Source organism: Falco rusticolus, chromosome 7 (genome assembly GCF_015220075.1).
Source record: "Falco rusticolus isolate bFalRus1 chromosome 7, bFalRus1.pri, whole genome shotgun sequence".
NCBI classification, from domain to species: Eukaryota; Metazoa; Chordata; class Aves; order Falconiformes; family Falconidae; genus Falco; species Falco rusticolus.
The window spans coordinates 3,062,072-3,076,047 of record NC_051193.1 but is presented as its reverse complement, the minus strand read 5'-3'; the positions used below and the strand labels follow the sequence as shown (position 1 = coordinate 3,076,047).

The 13,976-nt window shown below is 46.0% G+C and overlaps 1 protein-coding gene across 8 annotated transcripts in view; it reads left to right on the top strand.

Annotated features, from left to right (window-relative positions):
- Positions 1-13,976, top strand: part of PPIP5K1 (diphosphoinositol pentakisphosphate kinase 1) — a 48,635-nt gene that overhangs the window by 14,697 nt on the left and 19,962 nt on the right. For all 8 annotated transcript variants that reach the window (XM_037394748.1, XM_037394749.1, XM_037394751.1 and 5 more), the window contains 12 exons: positions 830-915; positions 1,295-1,423; positions 2,137-2,258; positions 3,021-3,203; positions 4,075-4,216; positions 4,838-5,061; positions 6,064-6,191; positions 6,690-6,804; positions 8,257-8,364; positions 9,680-9,796; positions 10,106-10,270; positions 11,373-11,463. In XM_037394748.1, coding sequence (XP_037250645.1) covers positions 830-915; positions 1,295-1,423; positions 2,137-2,258; positions 3,021-3,203; positions 4,075-4,216; positions 4,838-5,061; positions 6,064-6,191; positions 6,690-6,804; positions 8,257-8,364; positions 9,680-9,796; positions 10,106-10,270; positions 11,373-11,463 — 1,610 coding nt within the window. The remainder of the gene's footprint in view (positions 1-829; positions 916-1,294; positions 1,424-2,136; positions 2,259-3,020; positions 3,204-4,074; positions 4,217-4,837; positions 5,062-6,063; positions 6,192-6,689; positions 6,805-8,256; positions 8,365-9,679; positions 9,797-10,105; positions 10,271-11,372; positions 11,464-13,976) is intronic.

Sequence of the window (13,976 nt, the reverse complement as noted above, 5' to 3'; positions counted from 1 at the left end):
TGCTCTTAATGTTTTTCTCCTTGGCATCCAAACCACTGCTGATTCTTCTTCCAACTGTGTCTGGTGTTTGGCTAAACAAATAGGGACAAAACTGAGCTTCCTTTGCTGCAGGAGAGGAACTGGAATCCTGCAGGGACCACACCGATATGAAGGAAGCGTTTTGATAAATTTGGAACAAATCTTATTTTAAATAAGGTTGTCCTGGTGCCAAAAGCTTAATAACAAGGAGTTTGGAAAACATGAAAAGATGTTTGTGTCCTCTTAGGTTTTGTGCAGCCAAAATAAAAGACAGTATGGTGATGTTGGCATCTTAGAAACAAAAGAAGGGCTTCTCTCAGAGCTATAGCTCACTGTGGCACATGCAAGCGGTGTCTGCGTTCAAGCCATGTCTGTGGAGCACAGAGGATGAACGTTTGCTATGATGTCTTGCCCTGCTCATTCTGCTCAATAGAGATGTGGTTATCCTCAGAGCGGCTATTGTTTTTTTTCTGTGATCTCATTAGTTCACTTGTTAAAGATGTAGACAGAAATTAACTAAGGTTGGTTAAAACCCTGGTGAGGTATGGCAGCACAGAGTGCTGTCAGCTGAAGTGCAGGCAAGTAAATGGATCTTTGAATTTCATTTGGAGGAGTTGTTTGGCTTTTTTTGAGGGTATGTGCTGGGTCACAGGTAGATGGCAAAAATGTTCATGTCCTGTGGCAATTGGTGTTGCAGCAGAAAGTCTCTTACCTGTGCTGTATTTTTGCTGTGTGCTGCCTAGGGACCTCTGGGCAAAGGGTGAGTGGAGTTGATTTGTTTAAATTTCCGCCCCCCCTTCCCTTGTGACAGGTATGGACATTTTTCTGGCATTAACCGTAAGGTTCAGTTGACCTATCTGCCTCATGGACATCCAAAAGCTGCAAGTGAAGATGAAGGTAAAGAAATTTGATGTTGCTGCCATGATCTTCAAGCAGTGCATGCAGCTTCCTATGTATATAGGCCTCTGGATGTGCAAGCAAAATTAGTGACCCATACCTTAGCTTTGCTCACATCATATGAAGGGTTGGAGTGACGCGTAATGTAGTGGACCAATATACTCTGGATGGTGCCACAAGTGTTATGCTTCCAATTTCATGAATGTCAGCCTATACCTTCAAAAAGTGGTGACTTAATTTCGTACTTGCTGATTTGGTTCCTGGGGATTTTGGGTCAGGCTCTGTAAGGTGCTGATGACAACCTCTTCTTCCTCCCCTCCTCTCCCTCTGCAAGCTCAGCTTTGACATCTGATGTAGTGAGTACCTGTTTGTCTTCTAGAAGGTCGCCGGGAGTCTTCCCCATCCCTTCTGCTGGTGCTTAAGTGGGGTGGAGAGCTGACGCCAGCAGGAAGAGTGCAGGCAGAAGAGCTGGGGCGGGCCTTTCGCTGTATGTACCCTGGTGGCCAAGGTAAGCTTTGTCCTTTTGTCTCCCGTCCCATCCTGTGAATTGTGAGCTCAGGGCTGGGAGCAGTTTTCCTGTTTTCTCATGCAGTGTGACTGGGTACCGTGGCAAAATCATCACGGGATTCCAGGCAGCAACAAATTAGTCACCACAGCGCTGTCTTTGGAGGGTCAGACTCAAGCGCTGCATGAGTTGCTTTCTCCCATTACTGATCTCACTTCTGTGGTTGACTCAGCCAATTTTGTGCCACAAGATAATTGTAGCTCTACAGCTTATGCTTTGGAAGTCTGGTGCCTCCCTACTGAACAGCTCTGCCTGCAGTTCTGGTGGCAGCAGTACCTGCTCTTCTGCAGAGGACAAGCAGGAGGCAATTTTTTGTGTGCATCTTTATTCTGCACAGGGGTGTTGAGGCTAGCAGAACAATTATAGACTGTTCAGAGAGGATTGCTGCAGAATTTGTGCAGCATCAGATTTCACTGGTGAATGCTCACTTTTTTTCCTCAAAATGAACTTTCCCAAGTTAAGCAAAGCCTGAATCAGACTTCTAGTTATCATGTATAGGTAGAGTATTTTGGAGCAGCCTAAATGCTGGGTATGAAAGTGATTAAATCTCTACATAACTTTGTCACTACAATAAAGTTTGTTGTCTAAAGCAGCGTATTCAGCTGATAGTTTTGCAGGAGTCAGAATATTAATTTTGGGTTTGTCCTCTGTTCCAGGTGATTACGCTGGTTTCCCTGGATGTGGCTTGCTCAGGCTGCACAGCACCTACCGTCATGATCTCAAGATCTATGCCTCAGATGAGGGACGAGTTCAGATGACAGCAGCAGCTTTTGCAAAGGTCCTTTCTTTCTTTTAGGCATCTGTTAGTTTGGCTACATTAGTGTTAAAATATGCCAGTTCTAAAGGAAAACCTCTGGTAATGAGGGAAAAGCTGTTCTGGGAGCTTTGCCCTCTCTGTTGGGAGGACAGTGGTATACCATGCTATTAGCAAGTGCATGGGGCAGTACTGGAAATCCAGCGTAGCTGCACATGTATGTTACCTTTAGCATCCTGTCCAGGATAGGACTCTGACCAGGAAGGAATTATTTATGGATTATTGCTGGTGTTTGATGTTAAAGCAACATCAAACCTGTTGCTGAGTATTAATTGCCTACAAAATGAGTGTTTCTTGGATGACTGCCTAGCCAGAGGGGTTATTCCTTCACTGCTGGATTTAAAAGGGGGATGAAATGTCTTTGGTTCAGTGTGGGCTGGGAGTTAGGGAGAAGACAGGTCCATCTGCAGTTAAAGCTTGAGCCAAAGGGAATCCAGTAGTGATCTTAGTGTGCTTCAGAGCCTCTGCTATATCAATATTTTCCAGCAAACTGAGTTGGCCACTCAATAATTACCTAGATAAATCTAGAGCTGCTGCAGGCAGAGCCTGCCTTTTGCTTCAGATAGCTCTAGAGGCATGCCAGAGTCACTGGTGACTGTAGGTGCTGTTGCTGTAAATCTGCTCTTCAAGGACAGCTGAGGTTTCACTCGACTGAAGGCTGGCCATGAAATTACCAGAAGTGTTTGTTGCTTGTATTGCTGAAGTCTTGTCCTTGTGTTGCTTTAGGGTCTGTTGGCCCTGGAAGGAGAGCTGACCCCCATCCTGGTGCAAATGGTGAAAAGTGCCAATATGAATGGCCTCCTGGACAGTGACAGTGATTCCCTTAGCAGCTGTCAACACAGAGTGAAGGCACGACTGCATGAAATCATGCAGAAGGATGCTGAGTTCTGTGAAGAGGATTATGAAAAGGTAAAGCACCTGTGTGGCTTTATTGTTTTCTGCATCTGGAAGGAGAATAGCATTGCTCCAGTGGTTTGTTGTGAAGCCTGCTGGTATGTGAGCAGTAGTTTGGTTAGTCTGAGATCAGTTCTGGTCAAAATTACACAATATAAACAGAATTTAGGAAGGGAAACGGCTGTTTAATAGCTCCTTCTCCAGGTGAAAATAGCCCCTGCCCTTCTTAGAGTGAAAATCTCCAGTGTTGCTCTACTATCCCCTTCAAGAATCATCATAGTACCTTCCTCTCCCTTTAGAAGTCCCAGTGCATTTTATTCTCGTGGGTGTGCTAAAAGAAGAGTTCTTGTAGTTTACTGCATGCTGCCCAAAACAATCCCAATTGCTGCAGACCCAGGAGTATGCCTTGCCAGGTTCTAGATCGGTGCTTTGTGCATGTGTGAACAGATCTTTTGGACACAAACCCTTTTGTGTCCTGTCAGTGTCTGATAACTGCAGAGTAGAGAGCGCGTGCTACATCCAGCACAGCAACCAATAAAAGCACTATAGCTGCTTCTCCAACAAGTCCCCAAAACACTGTTTTTCCCAGGCTGAGATCTGATTACCAGACTGAAATCCATTACCATTAAGCAACATACTTATCACCTCAAAGAACTACTTGAAATTTCTATGAAGCCCTCCTGTTCAAGCACAGAAGCAAAGTGAGACAAGAGCGGATATTGTAGGTGGAGGTCTGATGTGATAGGAGCAGTTGTTTGCTCCCTCTGAGCTTGGTCCTGAAGAAGTTTTTAAAACATGCCTAAATACGTACAGCTGCAAAAGGCAGACATTTTGTGTTGCCAGCTGGTAAAGATACTAACTAATCTCTGCTGGTATCTTCTCTCAGCTAGCACCTACAGGCAGTGCTTCTCTGCTCAACTCCATGACATTTATCCAGAACCCAGTAGAGGTTTGTAACCAGGTGTTCACTCTGATTGAGAATCTCACGTCCCAGATACAAAAACGTCTTGAAGACCCCAAATCTGCAGGTGAGCATCAGAATGGGAAAGGGTCTGGAATGGATTCATGTATTGTTACATCTTCAGAGCTCCCAAACACCACTATAGTTTGTGTTTATCTGTAGCAAAGAAATTCTAAAGTGAAATTCTCTCTGTTATTGATGTAGAAGGCTCTTATTTGAATCACTTTTAACTGCTGTTAAAGAGAGCCTTAATGTAAAGGAAATTATACGTGCATCTTAGGTTTAGAGCAAATGTAAACAGCAGCAGTATAGCCTGATTTTTTTCAGGCATTTCCTGAAGTGAAGCTTAAGACTATAAACAAAAAACCTTTCAGTCACGTTTTGCTCATCTCTAAGATCTTTCCTAGTAACAGTGCAGGGGTTTTAAAAAGGCATCTGTGGAACATTTCACATGATTTATGGCAGATGTAAGTCAACAGGCAAGCAGTTCTATCAAATATTTTGGAAATAGCTTGTTCCTGCAGGTTAAAACTCCTTGCAACAGGTCCAGTGGCTTTTCCAGTCTAGGATTCCTGTGGGTGGCATACTAATCAGAGCTGTTTTGTGCTGGGAGAAGTCGGTTACAGCTGTCACTTGAAATCTACGCAGGTCAGGGCGTGAATGTGGTTTCGTGTTCTTTGCTGTTTAGACCTGCAGCTGTACCACAGTGAGACTTTAGAACTGATGCTGCAACGCTGGAGTAAGCTGGAGCGAGATTTCCGCATGAAGAATGGGCGTTACGACATCAGCAAGATCCCTGATATCTATGACTGCATCAAGTATGATGTACAGCACAACTGCGCACTGAAACTGGAAGGCACAGCTGAACTCTTCAAACTTTCCAAAGCCCTGGCAGATGTGATCATACCCCAGGTATAGCCTGTCCTGCCTGCGTGACGATGTCTTGTGGTGTCAGTTTCTGATCATTTCCCTGTCTTGTTTTTTCTCTATTCTCTTCCACATTAACTCTCAAGACTGCATGTTACAGGTATATCTCTTAGTGGTTGTATAAGGCTAAAACCATTTCTGACTGAAGATGTGGCAGGGCTTCCTGGGTGAGGATTCTGACAGCATCAGAATAATGAACAGCTGATGCAGAAGCTTTTCCACATCCATCATGGTGCATTACAGCCCAGCTTCAAGCTGCATGTGTGTGCTGTAGCAACACCCCATTCTCCACGTATAAGATGGTGCAGGGGAAGAGAGATTTCTGTGTTGAAGGTGGAGGCTTGTTCTGGCAAGTATGATATTCTTGTCAAACTAGAACTTGTTCAGTTTGCACGGTGGGCTTGCTTCTCACAAAGTTTGTGCCCGTGAACATGGGAAGGCAAAGCAGCGCCATGCAACGGATCTCTGTATTCACCGTTGTTCTGGCAGAAATGGTTCCTTTGGAAGGGATGAACTTCTACCAGCAAGGTCCAATTGCACTTGTGCCTGTGTAGAGCAGAACTGGTCTTCTAAACTTGTCCACAGTGTTTCTGATGAGATGCAGTTTGGCTATTTCCAACGTAGCACTTGAAGTTTAATCTTTGCAAATAGCAGTTGTTGCATTAATGCTCATGCCAGGTGAGGGTATGAGTTTGTGTGTCATGAGAGGAGGTTCCCTGATGGTACTTGTCCCTCTCAGCTGTTGGAAGAATACTGACAGTCATGTCTGGTCAGACTGGGATTTTTGGAGGAGTCTCTGTCCTCTGTTGCCCTCTGCAATATGTGTGGGGGATAAAAAAGAGAAAGGTGCTGAGTGACATTTCCCTTTCTGTCCTTGCTTAGCTGTCGGGGTGCTTGCGGACAGGACTGTTGAAGTCCAGCCTCCTTTCATATGAGGATGTGGCAAAGAACCAGGGCTGAAGGCTATCTATTGTTTTGTTCCTGCAGGAATATGGGATTAATAAGGAGGAGAAACTGGAGATTGCTATTGGCTTTTGTCTTCCTCTCATTAAAAAGATCCAGCTGGACCTACAGAGAACCCATGAAGATGAGTCTGTCAACAAACTACATCCCTTGTAAGGATTGTGCTGCATGCTGCTGCTGGTGGGGAGGGCAGCTTTGGAGCAGGGTGTGGGAACCACACCAGGAGAGTGTACTGGTGTGGAAGGAGGCATTGAACATACACTGAAGGACACACCAAGACGGAGGCATGTTGATGCTCCTGGGACTAGAAGGGAAATGGAAAGGCACATTGAGACTGCTGAGCAGGAGCAGCGTGCCACAGAAGCTTAAACCTGTTGTCGTTGGATGGTGGTGCCTTGATCCCTGTCTCTGCAAGGGGCAAGTGCTAGTATGCTGAGGCCACGGCCGCCCCACCATGTGTCTTCGTTAGGATTCCATAAAAGCTGCTGCTTCCGTGCCCAGTGCTCTCACTGTTTGTTCAGCTCCTGCTGCTCTCTGACAGTTCCCAGTGCGGGGTTATCTCACTCCGTTAAGCCTGCAGAAATGCTGCTGTATGGTAGATGGCGATTCATTGACAGGCTGTGAGTAACACTGCGCTGGTTTTGGTTTAGGTACTCAAGAGGAGTTTTGTCACCAGGTCGCCATGTTCGGACACGGCTCTACTTCACCAGTGAGAGCCATGTGCACTCTCTGCTCAGTATCTTCCGCTATGGGGGGCTCCTGGATGTAAGTGTCCCAGCAATGCTCACAGAGTAAGCCTCCCTGCTTTTTTTCAGTGGCCCCTTTCCCAGGTGGACGGTGTATGTTCATAGGTTGCCCCTCTAGCCAGCACCCCCAGTAATGATGTGCATCAGTGGCCTCTGGCCGACTCCATCTCTGCTGTGTTTGCATGCTGCAGCTTCCTGCCTTTCTGGCATGCAGGAGGGTTGTTCTTCCTCAGTCCTGACACTGCCTGCCTTGCTTGTAACAGAGGCATGTTTTCTCCAAGAGCTGTCCTGCTGGTTTCAGCTGAGTAGACGACTTACCTGTGTAGGAGGATAGCAGTATGAGACAATGGGGATGAGGGAATTTCTCTCTTCCTGCTTCCTTCAACCCTTTATTTCAAGAGCTTGGCTCTATTCTTTAGTGACATTCTGTCAATTTGAAGTCAAGAAAATCAGTTTGCTTACAGAGGAAGAGATTTGAGGTCGCAAATGCATAGTGGGTGCTCCCTACCAGAGGGACCGATGACACATTTTTAGGGGAGTGACTCATCCAGTCTAACCTTCACTTGCTATTATAACCTGCCTCCTGAAGGAATTGGCGTGCAGACCCTGAGAACAGCTCTGCTTTAGACTCCTCAAGAGGCTTTCTGATTTATCTGTCCATTTTTAAGCGTGGTGTTCTGAAACTCCTTAAGAATTTGGGCTTGCTTAGCAGGCGTCGTTTCTGATGTCTGTGGAAGTTCACTGTATCTGTAGTCAGTGATCCTGCAAGTACCTCTGAATTGCTCACTGAGTAAGATGCTACTTCACTCCCCCACTTGAGTGTCAGAGGATGCTGTGTTGCCAGCACAGGGATATTAAGCTGCATCTGGGTTCATTTGTACCGGTGGGGTTTATTCCGTGTCTGTCAAGGTGGTGAGATGCTCCACAGCAAACACGAGTGGCACTTCAGGTATGGCCATTCCCCAGCAGTGCTGGGAAGCAATGAGGGGTGGGCTGCCCTGCCTTGTCGAGCCCAAGGGTCCAGCGAGGCTCTGTAGACTTTTCATTCAGCATCATGTAAAAGGAGCTTCACTTGGTCCCTTATTTAGCACAAGTTCATCCCTTGTGCTTTTTTCTATGTTTCTCTAAACTATTCCATTCTGGAGGCCACTACTTAAGAATAACTGTGTTGGGGACCTGCTGTGGGTTATGCTTTTCTCCGGTCAGCATGGCATAGCAGGGCTGGCAGCTGGATGTGCTCAGATCTGCACGTGGGTTGTGTGGGTAGCTGAGTGTCCCTCTATGCAGTTGCTCCTTACTGTAAGCACCCCACTGAAGGCCATCTCTCTCTGTACAAGTTAAGCAAGGTGGTTTTTGTCCTGCCAATGTTGTTATCTTGTGGAGAGACAAAGTCTCTCAGACCCATTTCACTGAATGCTGCAAGGTGTCTGCTGTTGCTTATACCATGCGACTGTTTATGTGTATATATCAGGAAAACAAAGACCAGCAGTGGAAGAGAGCCATGGACTATTTGAGTGCTATCTCAGAGCTGAACTACATGACCCAGATTGTTATCATGCTCTACGAGGACAACAACAAGGTGAGGGATATAGCTGTAGGATAAAATACTTCCTGCCATGATGCAAGGGGCAGTCACCAAGAGGCGGTTCAGCTGGGAAGTCTGTAACCTGAGCACTCTCTGCTTGTGAATAAAGATGGACAGGTCATTAACACAGCCGCTAGATTTTATTTTTAGGTGGGAGGCAGTGACCCAGTTAATGCTTGTTACATGTAAGCAGAGTGCCACCCTGAGCAGTAACACCAAGCTTATGTGATCGATACTATCTATTTTAAAGCATTTCCTACCACAAAATAATTTGCTGTTTCTTAATATTAATGACAAATGAACAGTAGAAAAAAATAAATAAAAACAAATTGTATTTGGCAGGTTTTTCCAAATATTTCTAGAAAATATCCAGAAATTCCACATTCGTAACCTTTAGTTACTTTAAAAATATACTGATACAGTTAGGGAACTATATACTGGTATCTTCAGGAAGTAAAGAGAATAATTTAAAAACCAGCCCGAATGTGGAAGCTGGTGGTGATGACTGTAACTTGGTTTGGCACTGAACTGCATGTTCTGAATCCCAGGTCCTGTGGCTCAGGTCCCGTACTGCAGGAGGCTGCGGTGGGTGAGGGGAGCAGTCCCGCTCCTCCATACGCTGCGGTTAGAATCTTGTATTCACCAAGCTGATGTGGGGTTCTGATGGTAGAAGTGAAATGCTTCCTAGTGCTGTTTGTCAAAAAAAAAAAAAAAAAAAAAAAAAGTCTGGGTAGAGCTCTTCGGAGTGGTGTAAATCTTTTAGTAAGAAGAGATGGTGAAACTTGTGGTTTTAAATCATTAGCTCCAGATACTGTAAAAGCTCTGGCTTCCTTTAAAAAAGGAAAAGAAAAAGAAAACATTAGAGACCTAAATCTTGGAACAACCTGACTAAAGGTCCAGGAGGGAACCAGTCTCTCCTTGCCCCAGCGTGTGCTGGTTTTGCCACAGGAGTGGATTGGAAGGGGCTACGTTCTAGGTTTGTGTGTATCTAATCTACCTATATACATACCTACACACACACACATGTGTATAGCCTGATTCTGTTTTGGTCCTCTGGTGGCTGTTGTCACAAAATAACAACAATTTGAATGCCTCAGCTTCGTGCTAATAAGGGCTGTCCTTTTGGATGAGACAAACCTAGAGCCATTATGTTTGTGGTTTCTTGTTGCTTCTGCTTTCCTTCCAAAAGGATGCGCTTGGGATGCGTGCTGCGCCGGCATGGCAGGTGGCCGGGGTCCCGACACGGCCTGTGCTGACAGCAGGACTGCTTTTTGTGTATTGATTTACTCCCCCTGCCCTGTGTTCACAGGACCCTTCTTCAGAAGAGCGTTTCCATGTGGAGCTGCATTTCAGCCCTGGCGTGAAAGGCTGTGAGGAAGACAGAAACGTGCCCACGGGGTTTGGCTTTCGGCCCGCCTCTGCAGAGGTGAGCACGCTGCCCTGCTGGGCCACGGGCTGCCCTGCCCGCCGGGGACGTGGCGAGTGCTGGGCTCGCCGCTCTGCCGGCCTCTGCCGCTGCCCGCTCTCCCACGGTACATTTTCCTTTCTCTTGCGCCCGCAGGCTGTTAGCGAGTTGTGTTCCCTGCCTCGCTCCGAGGGTTTGTCGAGGCAGCCTTTGAGCGCGCTGGCATCCTGCCTCGCTCCGCAGAGCTGGGAGACCCAAGGCTGGAGCCGGTGGCGGGGCAGCGCTGGCCAAGGCCACGTGCCTGTAGGTGTCAATGTTTCCTTGCTGCAGAATGAGGACAAGAAGGCGGACCAAGGCAGCCTGGAGGACCTCTCCAAAGAGAAGGGCACGGATGAGCCAGACCGCGCACAGCAAAGGTCCCCGCAGCCTTCCGAACCGGTCAGCATTCATCGGAGATCGCCGCTGATCAGGAACCGCAAGACAGGGTCCATGGAGGTAACAGTGTGATGGGCGCTCTTGGTTGTTCTGAGGAAGTTCTTTTGCTTGTTTTTTTGGTTTCCTGGCTTTTCTTTCAATGTGCCAGAGTTGGAATTGATTCTGGGAAAGGATCTGCAGAAATTAAGGAGGGATTTTTTGGAAGGTAGACCTCCCAGACTCATCCTCATTGAGGAAGGACAAGGGGAACACAGGTCAGAGGAATCGATGAGGAAGAGCAAGTAAGGAAATGCTTGAGAAAGAGAAGCATTACTTGGATTACGTGCTCTGTAGAGGCATCAGTGTAACCAGCAATGAGATTATGTGCAACCTGTTCACCTAGCCACGGAGACATCTTTGCATTCCCATAGACTCCAGCCTTTGCCTCTCGCAGTTCAGCTCCATGTATCTTGTTCCTGTCTCCCATCTAAGATGTCATGCAAATCGGAGGTCCCTGCTAACCAGTGGGTTTATTATGGAGTGTTTAAACTGTCAGTGTTGTCTGTCCCATTCACTGATCTGCTAAAATAACAAAGATCGATTTTACTGTCCTTACTTCTCTCCTTCGAGGCTGTTATGTGTCATAAGGCTACTAGCTTCACAGTCCGCAGGTAGCTGGCACCTTCAAAATGCTCTAGAATTGCTCCTCCTTTTGGAGGGGTTTCACAGGCCTTTTTACCATCTGTTCTCTGAACCAGTAAAAGCAGAGAGTTAGGGCTTGAGGTATTTGTAGCTGGTTCCATCTTTGTGTCACCCATGATGTAATCCTTCCATGCAGCGCTCAGGGGCTCTTTGTAGCAGGCACATACTAAGTTAAAGGGGATATACTTCCCTGCAGCTAAAGAAGGAACTCTGTGTCCCAGTGATCCCAGCAAGAGTCTTGGGAGACAAGGAACCCTTCATACTTTTGAAATCACTGCTCTTCCACAGCCCAACACAAACTTCAAATTAAAATTGAGTGTGCACTGTCACAGCCTTAGCATATGAGTACTTTTATGCTTCTTGAAAATTGTGATTTTAAGGAAGAGACGTACTTTTCTTTACATTCCATTGCTGTATCAAGCCTTTTGAGACCAGTGGGTACCTTAGAGCACAACACTGATTATACTGTCTGTCTTTGCAGGTGCTCTCTGAATCTTCTTCCAAATCAGGAGGTTATCGCCTCTTCAGCACTTATTCCAGGCAGTCTTCTGAGATGAAGCAAAGTGGCTTAGGTACTGTACTTGACCTGTAACCAGCCTGCTCACCTGTATCTCTGTATTTCTGTGGGCATCTGTCTGTCTCCCTGCATATACATCTGGCTTAAGTTCCTTGTATGTGTCTCTGTGTGTATCATGTCTTCTTTTAGTGTTACCATTTAGACCACTGTGGAGACTGTCCTGCTGTATTTCCATTTGTGTATGATCTTCTCCTTCACCTTCTAGCAACAGAAGATGCACTTTTCATCCTTTATAGTATGGGAGCAACAGAGCAAGCTGTGTACTTGCAGGTTGGCCTTCTGGTTCTGTGTTGCTATCATTTGTTATATGATTTCTGAACTTAGTAGGAAGTGATCTTTTATTTGAGAACTAGCATGCTTTCTGTTCTGTAAAACAGTAATTTACATGCAAAGCTACTCTTCATGTAAGACTATTCTATTTCTACTTTGATTGATAAAGATCTCTTGTATGGAAAAGATCTGTCATCTGCAATGGTGTTTGACAGCTCCCTAATTGAGCCTGAATCCCTGGTTAGCCATCCTTTGCATGGTAGCCAGCAGAAGAGAATGTGTTGGGGTGCTTAGTGTTCGCTGCCTGTCTTGAGAGTACCATTCCTTGTACTTGGAAACTGGAAAGCTGTATTTGCTGTCATGACGTTCAGATAGCTATGAAACCTACATCTTGCAGATGACTAATAAGCACCAGGAGGTGGAAATGCCCAAGTTATGCCCACTTTCCTTTTCTTTAAAAACATATTTGCATTATGGCATGGCTCTAGACTTGCAGCAGTTCTGACTCATCAGTTCTTCACTCTGTTACGTGGATATCCTGCAGCTAAGAGATTTCTGAAAGGCCTGATCATTTCTTTGTCACTTTTGAATGAGCTGCTGCTTTGGAAGCTAATTCTTACCAGGTAAAGGGAATTTTCCTCAGAGTCGTTAGGAGGCATCCCTGGAGTCTGCCAGCTATGCTCCCAGCCAGTTGGAAAAATCTAAGAAGGAATGGCTGATGCATATTGTTTTCACAAAGGCACAATAGCCTTGGCCATAGTGGTTTTTGAATGTGTTATTTCATGTGGTGCATCTACTTCTGCCTTTCACAGACCCCCTGCAGGATTAAGTGAGCTGTAACAGACTGCCTTGCTTAGTCTTCAAGAAACCTGTGGTTATTCTGTGAATCCATGTGAATCAATATGAGAATTTCTGAGATGGCACACAGTCAAGGAAGTGCATCTGCTTGGAGAATTACTGAGTACATCAAATGCTACGTGCAAACAATCTTTGCTGTTTGGATGTCTGAGTACCAGAAGGCACATGCTCTGGAAAGCAGATATTACAGCCTATTTACTATAGCCTTTTTCAGCTTTCTGAGGAATGTCTGTTTTGGCCATAGAGAAGACTACTACTCTACTGGACCCTTGTACAGTACTGCTTTTCCTTGACAACAAATTTTGTAATGTAATCCCAGCCGGTTTAATTTCAGGTCCTTGCCTGACTCGCCTTGCTGGGAAGCCTGTGCTGGTCTCTCCCAACTGTGAAGCTCTGCAAAGACGAAACTTTGGGTAGGAATGATAGACCTCACCTGTGACAGTAGACCTCCAGCTGGATACTCAGTCCAGCCATCATTCTTCTCTCCGTCTGGCAGCTGCAGGCGCAGAAGGGTTGAGCAGGAGAGACCTGTGGTGCAACACCAGCTTGCACAGTCCCTCGTTATTAGGCTGTCTGTGTTTCTCTTAACCTGAGAACTGTTAGAAGAATGATGCTTCTTTACCTGTAAAAGTCAAGCTCTTCAAGGAATCTTCCTGATTCCTTTCCTGCTTGTTTTGTAGAAATCTAATTTCTTCCCCCTTTAGGACCTGAAATGGGCGCTCTCTGTGAGAAATAATATAGAACTCACAGGAGCTTGAGCTGTGGCTTTAATTCTTGTCTCAGCAGCTGTGTGATGAGGGGGTTCATTCAGATACTGCCTGCTGTTTCTGAGCTTTTCTGAAGTTGATCCTATCTCCTGTTGCCTGACCTTGTCAGTGGCTGGCTATCGTTATCTCTGGGAGAATGGATTCTCTGGAAGAACATCAGGTATAACCGCGTGTGTTTAGCCATGCAGGAACGGGGAGCAGGACAGAGCTCCCGTAACCACCCTGCTGCCATACCTGCCAGAGTTGTGTCTTTACTGTAATTTAAAAAAATGCCTTGAAGTGTCTGCTTGGAAGAGGGGCGGGCTGCAGCTGCTTTGTCTGTGCAAAGTGGTGCTTCAGAGTGTGCCACGTTGTTCTGGGCAGGAGCGCGTGCATTACTGTGGATTGTCTGCAATAGCGTGTGTGCTTCTAGCTTGAGGAGCCTAGAGAAGCTTCAGTGCCTTTCTTTGCTTGCAAGAACACTTTAAAATGGGGCAACATCACTCCTTGCTGTTTGAGCAGTGGAGGTGTTGTATTGCCAGTGGGCATGAAGCTTTGTGCTAGACTCCCATAGGGAAATAAGGGATGTCCATTTTTTAAACACCTGAAATTTTGAAAGTACATCTGAAAATTA